This window comes from Magallana gigas, chromosome 1 (assembly GCF_963853765.1).
Source record: "Magallana gigas chromosome 1, xbMagGiga1.1, whole genome shotgun sequence".
Classification (NCBI taxonomy): Eukaryota; Metazoa; Mollusca; class Bivalvia; order Ostreida; family Ostreidae; genus Magallana; species Magallana gigas.
In genome coordinates this window covers 13,600,734-13,622,865 of record NC_088853.1, presented here as the reverse complement: position 1 = coordinate 13,622,865, position 22,132 = coordinate 13,600,734, and the positions used below count along the sequence as shown (strand labels likewise).

The 22,132-nt window shown below is 35.6% G+C and overlaps 1 protein-coding gene across 8 annotated transcripts in view; it reads right to left on the bottom strand.

Annotated features, from left to right (window-relative positions):
* Window positions 1-22,132, bottom strand: part of LOC105335421 (neogenin) — a 39,307-nt gene that overhangs the window by 12,172 nt on the left and 5,003 nt on the right. For 6 of the 8 annotated variants that reach the window (XM_066083547.1, XM_034465668.2, XM_034465673.2 and 3 more), the window contains exons 3-19: window positions 17,599-17,729; window positions 14,122-14,409; window positions 12,746-12,911; window positions 12,148-12,290; window positions 11,581-11,853; window positions 10,782-10,959; window positions 10,155-10,300; window positions 9,556-9,738; window positions 7,679-7,830; window positions 7,133-7,391; window positions 6,385-6,582; window positions 5,736-5,831; window positions 5,069-5,249; window positions 4,293-4,438; window positions 2,620-2,727; window positions 1,778-1,975; window positions 39-158 (exon numbers count right to left, since the gene is read on the bottom strand). In XM_066083547.1, coding sequence (XP_065939619.1) covers window positions 39-158; window positions 1,778-1,975; window positions 2,620-2,727; window positions 4,293-4,438; window positions 5,069-5,249; window positions 5,736-5,831; window positions 6,385-6,582; window positions 7,133-7,391; window positions 7,679-7,830; window positions 9,556-9,738; window positions 10,155-10,300; window positions 10,782-10,959; window positions 11,581-11,853; window positions 12,148-12,290; window positions 12,746-12,911; window positions 14,122-14,409; window positions 17,599-17,729 — 2,966 coding nt within the window. The remainder of the gene's footprint in view (window positions 1-38; window positions 159-1,777; window positions 1,976-2,619; window positions 2,728-4,292; window positions 4,439-5,068; window positions 5,250-5,735; window positions 5,832-6,384; window positions 6,583-7,132; window positions 7,392-7,678; window positions 7,831-9,555; window positions 9,739-10,154; window positions 10,301-10,781; window positions 10,960-11,580; window positions 11,854-12,147; window positions 12,291-12,745; window positions 12,912-14,121; window positions 14,410-17,598; window positions 17,730-22,132) is intronic. The other 2 variants (XM_034465670.2, XM_034465672.2) reach the window with 2 other exon arrangements.

The following is a 22,132-nucleotide window of genomic DNA, read 5'->3' as shown; positions in this document are numbered from 1 at the left end:
GAAACCACAGAATTAATTAAGGCAGCACAAAGACCTACTTCCGTTACCTCCCACGCTGGGTTTTTTCGGGTCCTCGGACAAATCGGGCATTGTCCCTTTCCCACCGGGACTGATCCGTGGATACTCCGGATCAATCTGGCCACCACCACTTCCGTCCGCTACAAACATGCCCCAAACAACAGAAACCATTAGTGCCCCGACATATTAGTAGATCCCGACACCATGAATCATGTTCACTGTTAACAATTCAAGGAGGCTGTGTGGTCGACAAATACCCCATTAGATCTCTCTTAGCTTTGACAAACGATATTTTTGGCCATAAAATTAAAAAAAATTTTAAATATTTAAAGCTTTAAAATTTTATCAATTTCCTGTATCCTTATACAGAACTCTTCTTTAAGGTGGAATAACACATCGTCATAAAATGGCTTACCTCTGATCAAAACGACATTTTGTTTTTTTAAGGGATTTTATCGATGGCAACATATAACTTACTTCATAGCCAAGTGGATAAAGTGTTGGGCTTGAGTTTGAATCCCGCAGGGGCTTTTGTTGTTACTTACTGAATTGATTTTTTTTAAAATATTCATTTTTTATCCCCAATTTGCAATTTTTCGCTTATTTGACATATGTATAGTTTATTTATAATTATTCTTATTCATAATCAAATAATCTACAGTTAATTTGAGTGATTTTTCCCAGGTGTGTTATTCCACCTTAAAAGAAGGAGATTAAAAGACTCTAAAAATGGCCACGACCATCAAGCCCGTTAAAAGCTCAATCATAAAGGACAAGTATTGCCCACATTAACACTGGGATGGGTAATAAGACATGGACTAATGAAAAAGGGACTTGTTTTGACAATAGCAAAAAATAAAAATTCAGATACCCATGTATTACATCTTGATATTAAAAACAAAGGATTTTTTTTTTTCAAATTAAGAAGAAAAGATTATTGTATTTCATTTTGAAATAACTCTATAAAGACAATACCAAATCATCAAACATATTTCATATTGTCAAAGACTTCAATAATCAAAAGATTCAAATCTTTTAAGCTCCCTTTGAGATGCCATTTGAAATTCAACAAATATAACAAAATGGAGGAGTAGATTCTAGAATTCTACGGTTGGAAATGGGTCGCTCCCATTTTTTGTGTATTTGACCTCTGAACAGTGACAGATTATTAACTTAAAGACAAACAAACAGATTCACAAATACATTTACCGACACCCTTTAACCCATGCAGTTTTTGCTGTGTAAATTACTAAGAAATAAAGTGTTATATATTGGGAAAGCTGTGAAACATCACCAATCTTAGACACAAATGAAGCCTGACAACTCCAGTGATATGGTTGGTTTCTGTATATCTGTGATTTGATTACCTGGTTGCCATTTTCTGATTACATTTCTCTGTGTGGTCTATCTTGAGGTTATAATTATTTCCAGGGACCTAACTTAAAGTTGCATGTAATTTTTTATTTCTTTTTTTTTTTACCCCTCAGAGATTGTCTGACCTACCATAAGGTAGCTATTTCCAGGGGACCTTCAGACATTTTACTGTAATTTTCTATGTAACTATTTACAGGGACCTTCTCCATTATGTTTTTTAAAGTAAATTTTCTGTGTTTTTGAGGTTTATTTTGAGACCAACTTTGAAGTGTTTATAAATGCCAGTCTCGGACAGTGGACTATAACCCTTGTTGTTGAGGCATTTTACAGCAATTTTTTCTCTGCTTTTGTGCAGGCTACAAGATAGTTATTACTAGAGACCTACCTTGAGGTGTTTTATAGATGACGGTCTCAGACAGCGGACCGTAACCCTTGCTGTTGCGTGCCTGGACCTTGAAGTAGTATGTGGTTGAGGGGGTGAGGCGTTTGATGGTCGCCGACAGCTCATCCCCCTCGAGGACCCCATCTACCACCCACTCACGCAGGTCCTGCTTTGGGTCCGTCGTGTAGAAAACTAGGTACCCTACAAAGTAGAAAACCCGGTCTCAGCATGGCAACAACACATGGAACATGTCGGACATAGTGCATTTCCATACATGTGTAACAGGTAGTGAAAAGTCAAGTCAACCAGGACTCGAACCCAGAGCCTCTGGCTTTCTGTGCCAGCGCTCTAACCACTGAGCTAATGAGACCGGATATATTGACTGACAGTCACACACCTGTTAACCCGGTCACAAATGTGTTATGTGCAACTGAATATTACTATTATGTGAAAAACCAGGTACTCTGCAAAAGGTATATTGCTTCAGCAAGGCTACAACACAGGTTATATGTGATCGTTCAGAAATGTCATATTTTTATCTTACTGTTACACAGTAATCTTTTCATACAATGGAATTAGACTGGAGTTATGTAAACAAACTTTGCCCTCTCCTGAACACAGGGAACAAGACGCAGGTGAAAGTACATGTGATATGGAATGTTTTTACTCACAGATCTGTTTTAAGCATCTGTCCATTATTTTTTATTCGCTGTCCACCACAATTCTGTTTACCTCTGGGCAGAGTTGACTTTTGTGTAATATGTATACATCAATACATGTGTTATATTTCTCGCTGCTGACCAGATATCTGTCTACCTGTGGGAAGAAAGGGGGTGGGAGCTCACCTGTGATTTGTCCGTTGGGTTTAGCTGGGGGCTGCCAGTTCATGATGACTGCCCGGGGGTCGTTCTTCTTGGGGACCGGGGTCAGATCTACAGGGGCTGTAGCAGGAACTACCATGAAAATAAAATCATTAATATTGTTTATGCATGTTAATACTCAAACAGTATCGCATAAACACATTCCTTATCTATACTCTACAGTGTCAAATTATAATCATGAAAGAAACACTATCATGGCATCTTCCCCACACACTTCTATTATAAATGTATTGAGTCAGAAATAAGATAAGTCACAATTCTTTGCTGTTTTGCTGATATATATCTACTGTAAAACAACTTTCATTTGTGACAATTTTACAATTTTCTAAGCTTCATATACTTAATTTATTTTTTTGCAACTCTCTCTTTGTAAATAAACAAATGTGGGAAACATCGTAGTCAATATTATTCATTGACATTATCTTACAAAGTATTCCACGTGCGAGAAAAGTGACTTGTTAAATGAGGAGGGGAAATTTTAAAATTTAGTATTGTCAAATACTTTGAAGATGCTACTTGATACTCCGATATGCCGAAGGCTGGATGAAAAGAATGTCCCCCTCATCCAAGCATTCCCCCGGATGTGATGGATGAGGGGCATTCTTGGAAGACAGCCTGAGGCTGAGGAGTATCAAGGTTCCCTCCCTGTATGGGTTTTGAGAATTGTTTATCCCACCTCAAATAAAAATACATATTTGACAATAAATTTGCTTTAAAATTATGAGTGTTTATCGCAGTGGGAGCACTATTTATACGGTATGTGACGTCACTTCCAGGTAGGTTTTTAGCTTTTTTGAAGGGCGATCCCGAGCATAATAGCCAGGAAATAATGTATAAATAAATATTTTAAAATACTAATTACCATTCCTTCATGGTTCAAGTCATTATTTTCTTATTGTGTGGCTTAGTTTCAGAATTTGCTCATGATGAACTGCTTTGTAGTGAGTATCGCTATGATAATGGAGGAGGGAGAGGGAGACAGGGCTGCTGTATACAGGGAAATATTTGCCCCAGTTTTATTTTCCCCTCTTTAACCATCATTGTCAGCGGGCGAATTTAAGACTGGGCGAATTCCAATTTATGAGCTGTATTTTTTAGAATTTTATTTTGGTTCAAAAACCTGTTAGAATGGTAAGTCTGCATGTCACTTAAACTTTCATGATAAATGAGATTTGAAAAAATCATTAATTTTTGTCAGAAGAAAGATTTCTCTTCTAAGCAAATCAATTTTTGTACAAGATGACAATAATTCAATTTTGCTTCAATAAAGGCTTCTTAACGGCTTTTAAAAATTTTTTTTTAACACAAAAATAAAGCTAACAGAAATTTACAAGCCACGATATTTTTTGTCATTTTAGCAGAAAATACCATTTTCGTTAAAAAAGAATTCAACATGAAAATTGCAGCTCGTATTGTTTTAATAAAACACTGGGTGAATTCAAGACGGGACGAAACTGTTTGCAGGTGGAGAAGGGCGAAAATTACACGGGCGAAAATAACCCTGTATACAAGATATCATATCTCATAAATATTACATACCTTCCTCCATGGTCTTATTGGACTCTTTCATGCTCCATTGCTATGATAATAGAGGAGGGTAAGAGGGGGGAGGGCTATAACTCATTAATATTACGTACCATCTTCCATGGTTTTGTTGGACTCCTTCATGCTCCATGGACTTACGCTCCGCCCCTTCGTGATCTTGACGTCAAACTCGTACTTAGTGTTGGGACGTAGGTGGTCAATGTGAGCGTTTAGGTCTGTCGAGTTCAGGTACCAGTACCTGTAATCATTCATAGCGCTCATCAAATGTCACTGTACCTTATCCATATGTTTACATTTTTTAGTGTCTGCCTGTGATAATGCTACGTATCAATTTTGTTCTATACACTCCAATAATGAAATGTTTATGACATTGACTTCGTATGTTGACGTTTCATTTTATTGTAAAATTTATCATACTCACATTTAAGTCATATGAATAAATCAAATACCATTGAGTTTTAGTTACTCCTTGATTTTGAAAATGGTAAGTAATATTAGATTTTAAAACACTGCATTTTTTTTTAGCCAATAACAATTCTTGTTCTTTTCATGATAATCTAATTCCTGCTTTTTTTACGCTCTCTATTTCATTGCAAATTACTGGATATGCAGAAATTATACATCTTTTTTATTATTTTTTATAAGGAACATTTTTAATTGCAAAAGATGACTGACGCAAATTAAAAATGCTAAAACATTTCTTCCATTTTTGCAAATTTTGTGACACCCTGAAAAAACATTGATAAACCTTGATAAACAGTTTGATAATTAATTTGATGCAAGGCGTTATCATACAATATAATTTACCTATTATATTGTCATTTACCGCCTCTGATGCCAGGCAGTGCATTCATGCAATATAATTTACCTGTTATTGTCATTTTCCGCCTCCGTTGCCAGACGATATCTGACAGTATAATAACGATTGTCCAGCAGTTTCTGACTGGGGCCAATCGAGGTGTCGGTCCAGGTCAGAACAATGGTGGACGAGGACAAAACCATCGTCTTCAGACCCACCGGGGGAAAAAGTGGAATGAGCCTCTCCTCCACTGAAATAAAGGCAAAACTAACATTACAAATCAGTTCATCACTGAACATATGAATTGATTAAATGTAGAGAAACTGCCATTTTGATAGAGACTCACAAAAATGTTATAGGATAATTTGAATACATGTACTATCTTGGCATTTGTAAGTTATATAAAATTGACAGTTATACAAAGTTTCAACTTTTTAATCATATTTCAATTAGCAAGATACTGTATACATGGAAATATTTGGCCCCGTTTTACTTTTGCCCCCCTTGTTGGCGGGCGAATTAAAGACTTAGCTAATTCCAAAATTTCAAATATTCCTTCTTTAAACACAACTTAGTCTGGGCAAATTCAACCGTTTGCAAGTGAAGAGAGGCAAAAATAATGTGGAGCAAAAACAAATCTGTATACAGTATTTAAAATCAACTTATAACGGACATCATTCCATTATAAGTTCATGGTTTTGGGGCCTGGATTCCTATAATCAGGGGTGTGCCTTACCGGACTCCTTGGTGGTGATCGCTGTGGTGTAGCGGGTCAATCCCTCCCCTTTGTTGTTCATGGCACGAACCGTAATCACATACTCGGAGGAAGGAACTGTAAACAAAACACAGGAATTCATCGGGAGGGAACAGCAAGTCCACAGCATAAACAACAGACAGCCAAAATTCTAAGCATTATACACACAGTAACAATGTGATACAGTTCAGATAATGATTCATGACTTACTGTGGTTTCATTAATATTCAAGGGTATCAATTTTGGTGGATAAGGTGAAAATCACAATTTCAAGGATACATAAATTTGAGGCCAATGACCCTATTAATACAAAATGTTAATAGAAACTGCACTTCAATGAACATTTCATGGATCAACTTAACAACGAAATCCACGAAAATTGGTATTCAACGAATATTGATGAAACCACAGTATTTAGGTTTTCTTTAGAATGCATAACTAATGTTCAGCGATTGTCCAAAAAAAAATTTAAAAATTAACTATGGAGCAGTTCTGAACTAAAAGTTTTCTTTAACATACACAAATGATTTATAGTGCAATGAAGAGCACCACAATGCATCAGCACAATGGACACATCCTTAATGCACATAAAGTACTCGGTCAAATTCTGTATCATTAGCTGTAAGCTTACTGAGGTTCTCTATTGTGTATATTTGGGTATCAGGCCCAAGGACTTTCTTCTCCGAGTCCGGAACACCTTTCCCCCACCCCAGGACGTAGCCCCGCACCACGATCTTCTTCTCCGGGGGAGGGGTGGTCCACGAAACTCGAATGGAGGTCGCATGAGGGGTCACAGTCACTGTGCGAGGGGCATCAGGTACCCTAGACTCTGTCAAGAGAAACAAAGTTTCCTGTACACGTAATGTCAATTTATACGGTATAAATAGGCCCCTTGTTACCAACAGTTACAAATCACTCAATTCACTACTTAAGGAAATCTACTCAACATTTTGGACATAAAATTTATTAAGTCATTAAATCTTATTAAGTAATTCCATACATATATATTATATATATTCTATAGTTATATCTATATAGTTACATAGCTCTTCTTCTAAAGGTTATATTCTGTAGGTTCCTAATTAAACGCAAGGAATTGATATCCCCATAAAATCGTGAGAAGCTTATCTTGTAGATTTTCAAATCTCACCTTCATTTTTCGAGCAGACGTAAATTAAATGAAACTATGATAAAAAAATTTTAGTTCTTGCAATTTTATATTCAAGTGATTTGATACAAAACAATTTAATCATGGAATTAATTTCTCGTATAAAGTAAGGAATCTACTGTATAAATATACAATCTAAACAAGTACTTGACAATCCAGCCCTCTTAATTACGAGTCCTAAACACTAGAGAGGAGACCCCCCCCCCCTTACCATCCAAATCATCTTCATAGGTGGTGGCCTTCAGTTTGGGAGTCAGTGGTCCACTCCCGTTGACGGTCAGAGCTGAGATCCGCACCTGGTATTCTGTCATCTTCTCCAGGTTAGTGAGGGCGTACAGACGGCGGTTCCCATCTGTGGTAACGGTGGCTCCGTTTCTGGAGGCGCCTTTCATCTTGTAGCGGATCTTGTAGCCTGTGATTTTCCCGTTCTGGTGCTCCCGAGGGGGAGGTTCCCATCGCACAATGAGTGACTGGAAAAAAATGGTGTTCATTATAACCCATATCAGAATCAAAGAGTTTTAATGTAAATAATAATATAAAGTACCATCCATTTCAGAAAAAGAATCAAGAATTGATTATTTTGTGGAATTATTAAATGATCTTCATTAGCAAATAGGTTGAAGATTGTTTTTTTTTATTTCCTTATTATTGCAAACTTTCAAAATTAAAGAAGTACTGAGTTGAAAAACTTTCACAACTTTGATGAACATGACACAGTAAAAATTCTATAGATTTTGATTTAGATTTAGATTCTTACCGTAGAACTTGCGGTTTCAAGCGTGGCGTTTTGTGGTGGTTCTGACGGTTTGTCTGAGTACGTCTTTGTGGTCATTTCCCTTGTGCTCATCCCTTCCCCATTTTCATTCACAGCCACCACACGGATTGTGTAGGTTCGGAATGCCATCAAACCTACAAATCAGAGGGAGGAATCAACATACTGAATCATGCCATATGAAAAAACAAGATACATGAAGTAAGGCTGTATCCAGGAAAATATTTGTCTTCATTTTATTTTCATCCTGTTTGCCATTGTTTTCAGCTGGAGAATGTTTCAAATTATCTCTCAAAAAACATAACTTCATTTGGCCAATTCAAGATGGGGCAAAATGGTTTGCAGATGAAGAAAGCTGCAAAAAATACAGGGTGAAAATAACCCTGTATTAATCTAGAACTGTCCTATTGGGACTAATACCCCCGCTAGGCTAATTTCAAATGGGACAAATAATTGAATTGAATAATAAAGGTTTGGAACACATACAAAATTTTTTTTCTAGAATTGTAAAAAAAAAAAAATTAGTTAACAATGAAAAATTTAAATCAAAATTGTCAGAATTTCACTGTAAATACATATCTATAACAGTAATACATTTACAAATGTATGTATTTGATGATATATTTTTTTAATTTAATTGATTTAAAGAAAAACCAACAAAATGACAATAACCCCTCCCTTTGCAGTGAATAGAAATAGCCAAGCAATGCTCTTCTGTTGATAAAACTTTCAATATCTTTCTAATAAGAGTCTTGACAGATGCAATTAGTTGTTTCAAATTTTCCTCACTTTCTCCTTTGTCACAATGGAACTCCATATCAGAAAATTGATCCCATAGGATTATGATTTTCTTTGATGAACTTGTTAAATTTAATAAACTCCCAAAACATTACCATAATTACCATACTATGTAAAAATATGTAAAAAAGGAAATTTAATATTACAAACAATTTTAAAATTGCCAAAACACTACAATCATATCAGTAATTTTGAATTTCATTTAAATTAATGCCCAATAGGGTCACTTCATCAATTTACTTGACAAATAAATTTAAACAACCTCTAAAAATAGTTTAACTTCTTTATTAATAATTATATTATTTATTTCCATATAATGATAGACCTGTTGGTTTACATGAAACAGTTTTAAAATAGCCCCAAAACCATCACCCATTTTACAGATTATCAATTTCCCCTAAACACATGCTCCATCTGAACCATGGCTCAGATAATGGCTCCCTTGGGACAAATGAATTCAGCCACACTTGTCTTTGATGTTTTTATTAGCTCCTAAGAATTTATCATTGACAAACAAAAACTTTGCATTGTCAGTTGATAGAATACTTATAAAAAATAAATTTTTTTATTAATTAAGACATAAAGACAAAAAACTCCATCTGGATGTATTTATATAAATATATTTTAGAGTGTTTTCTATTAATTAATTAATAAAATCTGTAAGGATTACCTCCCTTACTTTTCAACATTAGTGTACAATATATAGAATAAGGAAAATAAAAACTGTCATAAAATCATTAAATCTTGTCTGATCTTAACAAAATTTGCAGGTGCACATCTTCAGATGGTGTTCAACATATGTACAAATTTTCAAACTGTTCCATGCCTTAATAAAAAATTCTATAGGGGGGACAAAGTTGCGTCTACAGACAGACGGACAGACGGACGGACAGACAGACGGACAGGGTGAAACCAATATACCCCCCTAAACTTCGTTTGCGGGGGTATAAAAAAAACACTTCAATCTTCTAAAAATTTTATTAGAAAGAAGTGGAAAAAATTAGACTTTTTTTAAACCTAGCTCTATCTTATTTAATTTAATTTGATTCTCATTCAATCTTTACCTGTCAGAAGTTTTCTGGTGTCCAACACCTCAATCTGTTTGGGTGATCCATGAGAGTCCTCATAGCTGAGGAGATACTTCAGAATCTGTCCCTTGGGCTGTAGAGGTGGGTCCCAAGTTACCAGGATGGACTCTGGGGACTGTGGCGTCACTCGAATGTTGACCGGTGGACTTGGCACCGCCACTGAAAACATTTGCAAGAAACTGTTACATTTTACCTTTAAAAAGCTTTCCTAGAAAGTGAAAAGTGCATTTCCAAAATACATCACATAATCAGAGTATCAGATCTACACAAGATCAGAAACCAAATGTCAATTCATGTTTATCTTTTAAATTCATGAGGCCTATTTGCAAGGATTGCCAATATGTTACTGGTTTGTTGGCAATATATTCGATTTCCTTTCATTATCAAAGAACATGTTCAAATCCTCGTTGAAGATTAAAACTCCAAGGCGAGGCGTACTAATTCAATGGAGTCACCACAGACATTCATGACGTCACAGAATTGGTTTTTATACATGTATTTGTTTTTTGGACTCAAATTGTTTGAAAATTAGGAAACTTAAGACCACAACAGCTTATTTCTTGTTTACTACTCACCATCTTTTTCGGTGTCAACTTCGATGCTTGCATAGCTCCAGCTGTACTGGAATCTGTTGAAGGCCCGTACCTGGATCTGATATCTGGAGTCTGGATTAAGCCTCTGGAGTGTAGCCTCAGGCTGTGTGGTATTCAGCATACGTTCTCTGTAAACACCAATGTTATATATACTCTCACACAAAGTTAAGCATGTTACTTGCAAACACTAATGATATATACATGTGTCTACTGCAGAAAAGAACATTTAACAAAACCTTTAACATATGTTCTCTGTAAGTATCCCTGACATTTAACCTCAAGATGTTTAACTCTGAACTGTAAAAGTGGTTATATACGCTGGTGGTAAATTATGCGTTTTCTGGAGTCAAACAATAATTTGGGGAATTAAATATACAAATTCATTAATAACCACACGCAAATTTTAATCTTTTTACCATACCCGTAGGGGTATTTTACACGGATTTAACCTTACCACATAACTGTTGTAAATTTCACATAAATAACCACTTTACAGTAATAGCCCGCTGACCTTGGACATATTGACCTTGATCTCAAGACCTTTTACAGCATGAGCTTGAATCCCAGTGCTTAAACCTGCTTGACCTTTAACCTCTTCTCTTGACCTACCTGAGAGAGCCCTGCTCCCTCCAGAATACAGTGTACCCTGTGGTCCCCCTATCATCATCTTTGTCCCATCGGAGTGTGATGAACCGCTTGGACACAATGGCAGCCGCTAGACCAGTGGGCTTTGAGGGCGGGCTCCTCTGTCCTCCATAGGAATACCCGTCTGTGAGAGTGGCCAGTGCTGCAAGATCAAGAACAACAATTTGTAGAATTGGCAAATTTTCCACAACAAAAAAAACAAAAATTGGTCATTGAAATTGATGTTTGAGCAGATTGAGCTGAATGAAGAAAGCATGGTTTATCACACATGTTGTGGGGTGACATCACAAGCTGAGATAAAGCTTGACTCTTTATCAGTAACAGCAAAAGCTGAGTTTAAGCTTGTCTATTTTATCACATTTACTGTTAGGTAACATCACAAATCTGAGCCATAGATTGACAGTTAATCAGATTGTTGGTTATTTGTCACACCTTTTGCTAGGTTACACCACAAGCTGAGCTATAGCTTGACAGTTAAACTGTTGGTCATTTGTCACTATTTATGTTTGGTTACACCACAAGCTGAGCTATAGCTTGACAGTTAAACTGTTGGTCATTTGTCACTATTTATGTTTGGTTACACCACAAGCTGAGCTATAGCTTGACAGTTAAACTGTTGGTCATTTGTCACTATTTATGTTTGGTTACACCACAAGCTGAGCTATAGCTTGACAGTTGAACTGTTGGTCATTTGTCACTATTTATGTTTGGTTACACCACAAGCTGAGCTATAGCTTGACTGCTGACTATTTTTTACACTTACTGTTAGGTAGCACAACAAGCTGAGCTATTGCCTGGATGCTTCCTAGCTCGTTGCTGCCGTGACACTGATAATATCCACTGTCAGAGGTCACCAATCCCATAATCCTCAGGTGGTCTTCGTTTTCGATGATGTAATTAGACTCCTGTAGCGGGAGTCCATCTTTCGTCCATCGGACCTCTGGCGCTGGGGAACCCTTGAGTTTACAATTAAAGATGGCCTCTGTTTTCTCGTATTTGCGGACGCTCTGTGGTTTGGTCTCAAAATGAGGCCGAACTAAAAGAAATACAGTATATAAAGATTCAAAGTGGTTGAAAAGAGAATTTATCATACATAATATCCTTTAGACTCTAATGCAAAGAATAATGCAGCAAATGAATATTTTAATTTCAAGATCTCAAGGGGAAAGACTACATTTTCATAATTAAACTAAAAATTTAATTTTGGTTCCAATTAGAGAAGCTCTGAAGTAAGGATATGACTTTACTGTAAGCATAAATTTGTTATAAGCTTGTAAGCTTGTTCACTGTAACAATATTTAATGATTGTAGGTGAGAGTCTGATAATTACCTAACACAGTGAGGGTGGCCTCGGCGTCTATAGAGTCCTCTAGGTTATTGGAACGACAGGAGTAGGTCCCAGCATCAAAGGGCTGGACATTGAATATCTGCAAGCTGCCCGCCCCCTTCAACTTGAGACGACCCTGGGTGCTACTGAAAACCAAACAAAAGACTCATATTGACTCATGACACATCAATCAATCCCGATATAGAAAGCCAACTAAAGCCAATTAAAGAATTTCATTTAAATTTATAAAGGCTAAAATTTTCATTCAACTTTGGGTTTTCCAGGGTGCTACTCAAAACAATCTCTACATCAGAAGCATATCTGTTCAGATATACAGAAAATCAAATACTCCGTGTAATTTCGTTAGTGTCTTTTGCCACTGAAGATGGAATAATTCACTCACAATAGCAGAGAAATGGGAAACAAATGTGTTTAAAAGGGCAATAGGCAGTTATTTTTTTTTAAATTAAGGATTTTAACAACTATTAAATAAACAACAGGAGATAAACTTTATCTAAACAGACACAGGACAAAATAATGGTCAGGAATAGTCAGGCAATGTGCATTTTAAGGGGACCAGTCCACACAGCGAATAGCTTACTTGAAGATGATGGTTTCTCCATCTTTAAGCCAGGTAATTTCAGGCTTTTTCCTCAGGGTGTCGAAGCCATTGGCCCCACAGAACAGGATGGTGGAGGAGCCTTCTGGGATACTGGTGTCTCGGGGGGTCGCCACAAACCACGGTGCGGTGCCGTCATCAAAGGAATCTACAACAAACAAAAGACATGGCCTTTATATACTTGTGAATTATGAATTTGACTTGTATGTATACCTACTAGTGAATAAAAAATTAAAGTATCAAACTTCTAATATTCTAAGATGTTTCCATGGGTGAAAAGATGTGACAGAGTTGTTTTTTGTAAAATGCAAGACTTGAAAAGGGGAATAAGTCAATGTTTTTGTTTTTTACTTGACATGGAAAAAAAAATTATTCCCCTATCTAATTTTTTTTTCTCGACATTGTAAAAAATTATTCCCCTCTCCAATATGGTGATAAAATTTCAGGGGTGAGCAATTACCATCGCCCCGACCGGGGCTACCGATTTTAGAGGTCGGGCTAGCAGAAATCCTCACTGTGGTAGCCCGTCGGGCTAGTAAATAATAACGATGATAAACGAAATCAAACTTCCGTAAGTGTCATTATAACGTCGACTGATTTTATGTACGACTTAACTGTTATGCAAAATCAAGATCTCTCATTCCCTTTAATGTATGTGCATTGTGCATACTAATTGCTGGTCCGCATGACAATGACGCTTTGTTTTCAAACATGGAGAAGTACCTGACGATAAGTAAGCGTAAATATTCGTTTGATCGCCTTTATGACAACAATAATCAGCAGTTGGATACTACTGATCGTAATGTCGATAAAACTATATATATATATTGTTTGCATTATTATCTATTTGACATGTTTTAATTCAACTGATATGAAGAAAATGTTGGGCTAGTAAGTTTTAACTTTGGGCTAGTAACTTTGCTACTGCCAGTAGCCCCTGGGCTAGTAGCCAATTTTTGTAATTGCACACCCCTGAATTTAGCATTTTGCAATGTAACAGCAACACAATTATTTGACTCAGTGTTGAGTAGTGTCCGTAAAACCATTCCTTTAATTTGAAGTATTTTCAGAGGTAAAGGATCCCCCAACTAATCAAAATATATTGGAGAATTGGATCACATGTATTCCACTACTAATTTCCCATATTCATTTAAATCATTTTGTGCACAGATGTAGAAACATTTGACCTTCAAGCGGCTGTGACCTTATTTTTATTCTCTTTAAACTCATGTGCATGACTTGTGAATTAAATGCCTAAGAAACAAGATTAAATTTTAAACCTCAATAATAGAATAAACATTTATTTCCCTGCAATTCCCTGTAACCATGGTAACCAAATTAATTTGCTTGACCCTGACCTGTATTTCCGTTCTGCTCGAGCTTGGCTAACCGGCTACTCCTGGCTCTCTCCGTGTTTTCCACCTGGCAGTAATACGTGCCGAAGTCCGAGAATTCCACGGGGTTAATTTCAAGGACTCCGTCCGGATACACCAGGATGTTGGGCTTGAAGTCTCGGAGAAGGCTGTTGTCTTTGTACCATGTGACATTGGGGGCGGGCAGTCCATCACCTTCACATTCAAACATGGCTACCTCTTGGAGGTAAATCTTGAGGTCCTGAGGTTCGCGGATGAAGTTTCTAGAGAGATCTACAATGATAGGGGATTATCTCCTTAAAAGTTTTATTTACATTTTTCCAATAAAAAAATCGACATTATGTTTATATAACATGTATAATGTGTAGTTCCATCATTTGAAATATACACAGGATGAATGACCATCTTTAAGTCCTCCTTAAAGATAGCTTAAAGGTGTTTAAAGGTAGCTTAAAGACGATCTTTAAGCCACCTTTAAGCTACCTTTAAGCTATATGTATTGCTTAAAGGTGGCTTAAAGAAAGCTTAAAGATGGCTTAAAGGCAGCTTAAAGACTATCTTTAAGCCACCTTTAAGCCACCTTTAAGGACAACTTATAGGTCCTTAATGTCCAAACTTCTTTAAGCCACCTTTAAGCCACCTTTAAGCTACCTTTAAGCCACCTTTAAGCCATTAAAAAAATTTAATTCAATATTGTGCTTAATTTCCAACAAAATGTATTAACTTTATGAAAGAAAAGGTATTAAAACGGTTTTTGTTCTAGAAAGAAAAAAGAAAAAAAAAACCAAAAAAAACGGCCGCGGTGAGAATTGAACCCGGGACCCTTAGTTTACTAGCATAACCACACATCCACTGCGCCACGGCAACTTACATATTTATGAGTGTTTTTATATCCTATATATCAGTGGATATTGAATCGCTGTATTGAATGTGTTTATTTGAAAAGATTTTGACAAACCATTCAGTTTGTAACAATCAATTATATCTAATTTATAAATTACATGTATGCATGTATTTAGAATGAAATACGGAACTTGGTCTTCAGTGAACAAAAATATATTATACCTAAATGGAAACCGTTAGGTTCACTATAGTAGGCTTTCTTAGTTAATAAATTTAAACCGAGTAGATATTCGTAATTCATCTAATTTATAGCTATAAAAATGTAAGAAAGAAAATGAAATCATTTCTTTTATTATATGCATTGATACTATTAGGGTATTTGTTCAATTTCCCGCAATTTCCCGGTTTTCATGATCGCGGCGCCGTTCCAATATGTTTAAATATTTACATGTAATTGTATGTACATGATTTTTAAACTATCAATTCTTTAACAAACAAAATTACCAATTACCGGTGACGTATTTACTGCATGTGGCAATTGCAAATGACTTGTACATACAATTGTATGATGTGCCAGGCCGGGTATATTTGACATATTTACCCTTATACATATATTTAAATAATCAACATCTATTTATGATCACCGGTACATTAATTAATCAGCCTCAAGATTTTACTCTTACGTACATGTATCGTTAATTTGTAGACGTAACATCTTTGAAACCCAGAGCTAGGAAATAATACTTTGAAAATGAATTACAAATGTAAATTAACTTTTATTCACTAGACTTATCGTATACTCGTACATACTAAGATTCAACGCCTTTAGAAACCCTGACGTGCACCTGGGCACACGACACACCTGTTGTGTATATCTTGTATATTCTGTGTTAGTTCCAGGGGTTTTCTTAAGTTGGACAAACAATAGACTTTAATTAGATATACACAAACATGCACCTGGGCACACGACACATCTGTTGTGTATATCTTGTATATTCTGTGTTAGTTCCAGGGGTTTTCTTAAGTTGGACAAACAATAGACTCTAATTAGATATACACAAACGAACAAAACTATGTCTAGACAAACAAAGCAGATATATCCTGCCCGATATAACAAAGGCAGTTGAGAGTCTTTTCATCTTTAACATGTATCTAGCAGATCTAGAGTTAGAAATAATGAAAATTGAAAAAAAAAATACAAACCTTAAACCGATTAACAAATTAAATCATGCATTTTTGGTTCATTATCTTTATTTTGTTTAATAACCAGATGGACTGAGAGAGAGAGAGAGAGAGAGAGAGATTTTTCACCGATTAATTTATAATAGGAAACCAACATATTTTAATTAGTTTTATGCACATATTAAGATACAGAGACTGCGCTCCTCCCTACAATAATTTTGAAACCCCCCAAAAATTATAAAGAATTTTATAACGGCAATCTGTGTCCATCGGAGCGGTGCTGATGATATCTGTGTTTAATGGAGCGACGATTAAAACCGCCTGGAACACCCCCCCCCCCCCCTTCCTTGGAAATTATATTATCACTCGGATGACCCCCTCCCATCTCTATAAAAGAGCTTTTGCATTTAATATATGTTTTTATTGTTCAGCTTGATCAATATTGACTTAAAGGCCACTTAAAGACAGTGTAAAGGCAGTGTAAAGAGAGCGTAAATGCCACTTAAAGATGCTTAAAGGTGGCTTACAGGTGGCTTAAAGGTAGCTTAAAGAAGTTTGGACATTAAGGACCTATAAGCACTTGCTTAAAGGTGACTTAAAGGCGGCTTAAAGGTTGTATAGCCTTTAAGCTCCTTTAAGTCACCTTTAAGCCACCTTTAAGGACTTGCTTAAAGATGGTTTTTCGCCCTGTGATAGTTCGTTTCTTTTTTTTTCTTTTTTTTTTGAGAGAGAGAGAGAGAGAATTTAAAGTTCATTTTTTTCTAAAATTTGTATCTACATGTACAGATACATTTTTAGAGATCAATTTGTTTTTAAATTTATCCTGTTTTAAGGGAAGAGAGAGAGCAGAGCACTGACAATAATAGAGGGATAGATCAGCATTCTGTTGGTTCTCTTCCAGTTTCTGTTTCACCTATCTGTTGTAATCATTACCCAGCATTAATTGCCTGGGCACTTCACCTCATTTCAGCAATACTGACTTGCCAAGTCCTTCATCAAATTGTGAAAACAAAGGAACTTCTGTGCCTGAACTAATACGATTTCAAACTCGGACAGAAATACACTGCTTCATACAAAATTTACTTCATGTATGTAGGATATATCAAATTACAAAACACAAAACTTTCTGATTTTAATGCATTTGTTAGTGTAACTGTGCTCCAGTGGGGTTTTCCACTTCTATGAAATAAGGTTATTCTTTTGAAGCCTTTTATTAGTATATATGTACTTTTATCCACATTTATATATTTAATATTGACAAGTGTCCCATACCACCTTAATTACAACAGCCTGCTGAATCTAAAACATTGGGAGTTCTCTTACAACCATGGCTGGGTAAAAGTGAAACAGGAAAGAAAAGTCCTTGAATGCAGTAGTTTTAAAAAATATAGTTGGCCATAGAAAACAAATTATTTCTGGTTTATGGCATGTACTCACAAGCTGTGTGTAGGCTGGCGAAGCGGCTGATGATGGCCCCGGTCTGGGGGAGAGTGGCCATGCACTGATACAGACCCCGATTTGAACCATCGACATTGGTGATGTGAAGAGATCCGTTTGGCCAAAGAATACTGTACATAGAAAAAAAAAATTAAAATCAAAATTCTCTGCATGAATGTACTTACTTAATAAAGAATTAATTGAATTAATTTTCTATAGCAGGGTTAGAGCAGAAATTCTTTTCCTTCAAAAATCACAATATATATAATTAGAATTTTAACAAAAAATTTCCATTGCCAAAATTTCATCATAAAGAAATGGTGTAACTTTCCATCTACTACAGTAAAAAAATGTAGATACATTAAGATTCTTTCAAATTATGATATTTCTGAAGAATGATAGTTTTTTTCTTTTTAGAATTCCATCATAGATTTTGTTTATAAATATGATTTAATTGAGACTAAAATTCCAAAATTTCAAACTGGATTCTTGTTTTGTACATGTTGTAAAGTGAGAACATGTTTTTTTTCTGTACAGTATAATATTTCATATAAATTATCCTGTTTTTAAGAAATGCATCTTCATGAATAATGAACCAAATGTGATGGAGGTTAGGAGTAAATGCAGCATAAAAATTCCTTCAGACTTAAGTCGAGAGAATAAATTTCTGAACAGACAAATTTATATCCAACAAATACAGCAGATCCTTTGGAGCTATGAATATAGCCCTGATTAAGTAATTCCATGCAGACTTTGTGATTAAATAATTATCCTAAACTTGTCAGAACCGCTGGATATAAAGAAATTCAGTTCATGCTTACAATTAATGCTTCAAAGACTCAAACATGAATGAATCATCTATGCTCTCTCTCTCTTTCTCTCTCTCTCTCATCTATCTCTCTCTCTCTCTCTCTCGTCATGTTTTGACATTTCTTTCTGACATGCAATAAACACAAACGTCTCAATGACCCTGATAAAAATTGCACCCCCTCAAATATTTCAAGCATTCCTCCGACTAAAGTTTACATTTTATCGTCATAAGCTGACAAGGAGAAGATCTCAGGAGACGATTAAAGCTATCCTTCGAGACTGGGAAGGCAGTTATCGGGAGCTCGAATCTAAAAACTGGGAACTTTCTCTCTTAATTATATAGATATCATAAATCACCTCCACCAAGAAATATGAATGACTTGGAACATATTGGCTATTTCCTTCCTTTGACTTTGTGTTAGTAATTGACACTAGCTGCAACCTTCCAGCATGTGTATTTCACCAACCATTATATATCCCTTTATACATGTCAAATACCCCCTTCCAAACCCCCCTTTATCATAACTCTCAAATTCAAGTACTTGATTTCTTTCGACTATCAAAAAAGATCTTGAAAGAGATCTGATAAAGGTATTCTTTCAATGGCTTGTTGACAATATAACTGTAGCAATACATGAATTCTACCAAGCTTATCAGTACCTAGAAAGAATTCACCGCCACTACTGTAACAGTCAAGGAGGCTGGATGGTCAACAAATTATCCATCAGATCTTACTCAAAATTTTAGACACGATAGCTGCCATAAACTGTCATGTATGACATAAACTTTAAATGTTTACTACTTTTTATACTGTAAACCAACTTTTATGAATTCGCGTGCAAGAAATTTTCGCGAGGTTAGCGAGCGCTTTGTCGTCGCAAATATTTCTCGCAGCAAACCAATCCTTTGTCTATAGTTTTTAATTATAACAATTCTGGTCTGGATATGGCTTGATCGTGAACATTAGTCGTTGCGAACCAGTTTATCGGCAGTTGATCGCGAAATAAAGTCGCCGCGAATAAAAATTGGTTTACAGTATATTGAGCTCTTCTTCTCATGGAGATTAACATAGTCTAAAAATGGCCACGAATATCCAGCCATCTTAACCTACCAGGTACTAGAAAGCCAACATTGTACATATGGTTATGCTAACTGCATGGTTTTAATTTGAATGTTTCCTTATACATGTTGGAATCATTTTAACAGGAGCTTGGACTTTGGGTAGTTGTGTCAAACAGCAATGTGACGTAGGCCTGTCTGTTTCATTGTTGGCCACTAGCCATGGCTTTTAGAAATCAACAATCAACAAGATTTGGCAAGCTTTTGAGCGAAGGCTACTCAATCTGTGTATATTTCATTACGAAACCAGCGTCATTTTTAATGTGTTTTGACGCAAGAAATAAATTGCTATATCCTACTGAAAGTCCAAGGTCTTGTTAAAATGGTTCTATGTAGAGCTCTTCTTTTCAAGGAGATTGATTTTGTATAAAAATGACCGTAACTATCCAGCCCTCTTAACGTACCTGGTACATTGAACATGGTTAATCTAAGTGCATGGTTGGAAACAATTGTTTGACGATCATAGAATTTCACAAAATATATTACCAACTTTAATACATAAGACTGACATTTTTATCTAGGTTTCATTGACCCTGTGGTCAGTTATAAAGCCAACACTTGGGGTCACACCTTAATGGTAAGTATGTTCAATTATAAAGCCAACACTTTGGGTCACAACTTAGGGAGCATGTACCACACTGGTCAGACATGTAATAACTGAACTTGGCATCAAATACTTCTGATTATAATTCTTTAAAGTCTACGTTGTACGAAAGGAACAAAAGAATTTCAGAACCAAGAAAAGCATTCAAAGAAACTATAATATCTTTCATTGTTAAACAGACCCATTCATCTAAATTCAGTTAGAAACGTTTATTATTTTAGACTTCCACTGTATTTTCTGACCTGGTCCCAATGGCCCTTTCACAGAACATGAATTTTTTAACCAAGAATAAAACATGTGCATTACCAAGGTTTCAACAATAGTTGTTGAAACAAGTTTTCAAGGATTTGTTTTGTTGAACTGGTCAAGGAAATGAAATGTCCAATGAAGTGAGATAAATGAGTTAATATTGATCTGTAAGACCATTTGTGTTAACAAATTTAAATGTTTCCTCAAAACTGTTTTTTTCTTCCCCTGATGCCCACAAATATTGAGAGAACTAAGGAATAGTTTACTTACGGTAGATCATATCAATATGTAAACTTTATGCGATTAAGAGGGGAGCGGAAGAAGGTAAGAAACCAGGGCTGCGATTTACGAAAGAACTTACCATATGACTTACGACCAAATTAACAAGCTAATCAAAGTTTTATTCTCATGGCTGTTAAATATTATTATGGACATCAGAGTAGTTGTATAAATATGGTTCTGTCTAAGTTTTGTTCCATGAGACTGAACATATTTATGACTGTCGCAAGTTCTTTTGTTAAATGCAGTCCTGGCCTCTTCTGAATAGCATATTAAATTTTAATATGATCTAACTTACTAATAACAATGAAACATAACCCACTAATTCATTGGCTGATCAAAAGTTCTGCACCAACCAAATATCATCTCTTTTGTATACGGCTATCTAAGCTGTCAATCGAAATGTGATGTCCTGTGAACTTAAGGAAATTTATAATGTCTAAAAAATCATTAATAAAATAGAATATAAAGCGACTGCTCACTGGATGAAAAAGCGGGTTATGTTCTATGTACTTGTACTGTATATCACAAATCAAAATAGTTGGCAATGATGCATTCAGAGTTCTTGAAATCTTTTTTCTGCTGTCAGTCATTTGGACTGACTAACATCTGAAGTTTGTCAGTCCGGACAAATTTCTATCAGTTCAAAATATTTTAAAAGAAAGATGAAAAACTATATTTGGATTTTATTATCAATTTATTTTATTATTAACTAACTAACAAGCCTCCCAATTACTCTCAATTTTTCCTGATATGATTCCTCTTAACTTTCACATTCTGGCTTCTCACGTTCACATACTTATTTATTACTTCATTAATTTTAACTTCCTTCCTCTCTCTCATCAACTTTCCTTTTTTATCTTTCTTTCTCGTTCTCTTTTTGCTTTCTGCAAACAACATGCCACAGGGACTTAGTTATCGAATAGTGGAGTTATTATTATTTGCTCCCGAAGACATAAATGATTAAAATTAGTATTTGTGTGTGTATTTCTGTGTATTACAATGAAAACATTAACTTAAAACCCTGTTTCAATGTGTAAAAAGTGTATTTATATACATAAAAAACGTAAAAAAGACGACACTCGCCATCTTGTATTTATAGGGGGCCATCGGTTCACGCTATGTTTTAAACCAGTTCTCCAATTTCTCCACGTGATTTCTGACGATAACTATGTTGGAAAATGATCGAAAACCTTATTTCTTTGGCCTGACTATACATCTGCTAGTTGCATTATAAAACCAAAAATAATTACATAGTGTCGATATGTACTCTTATCGAAAGCATCGGAAGTTTACATATAAGTGACGTAAGTTATATTCATTAGCTGCTATTCATTAGTACTGAGATGTTCCGAAAACGTATGATCAGTCTAGAGAGAGCCAAAAATCTGCGAAAATCCTCTTGATTTATCGTATGCGTTCGGATCTCCTCAGTGATTACCCTGAATAGTTTGCATTAACTTCGTTGCTTTT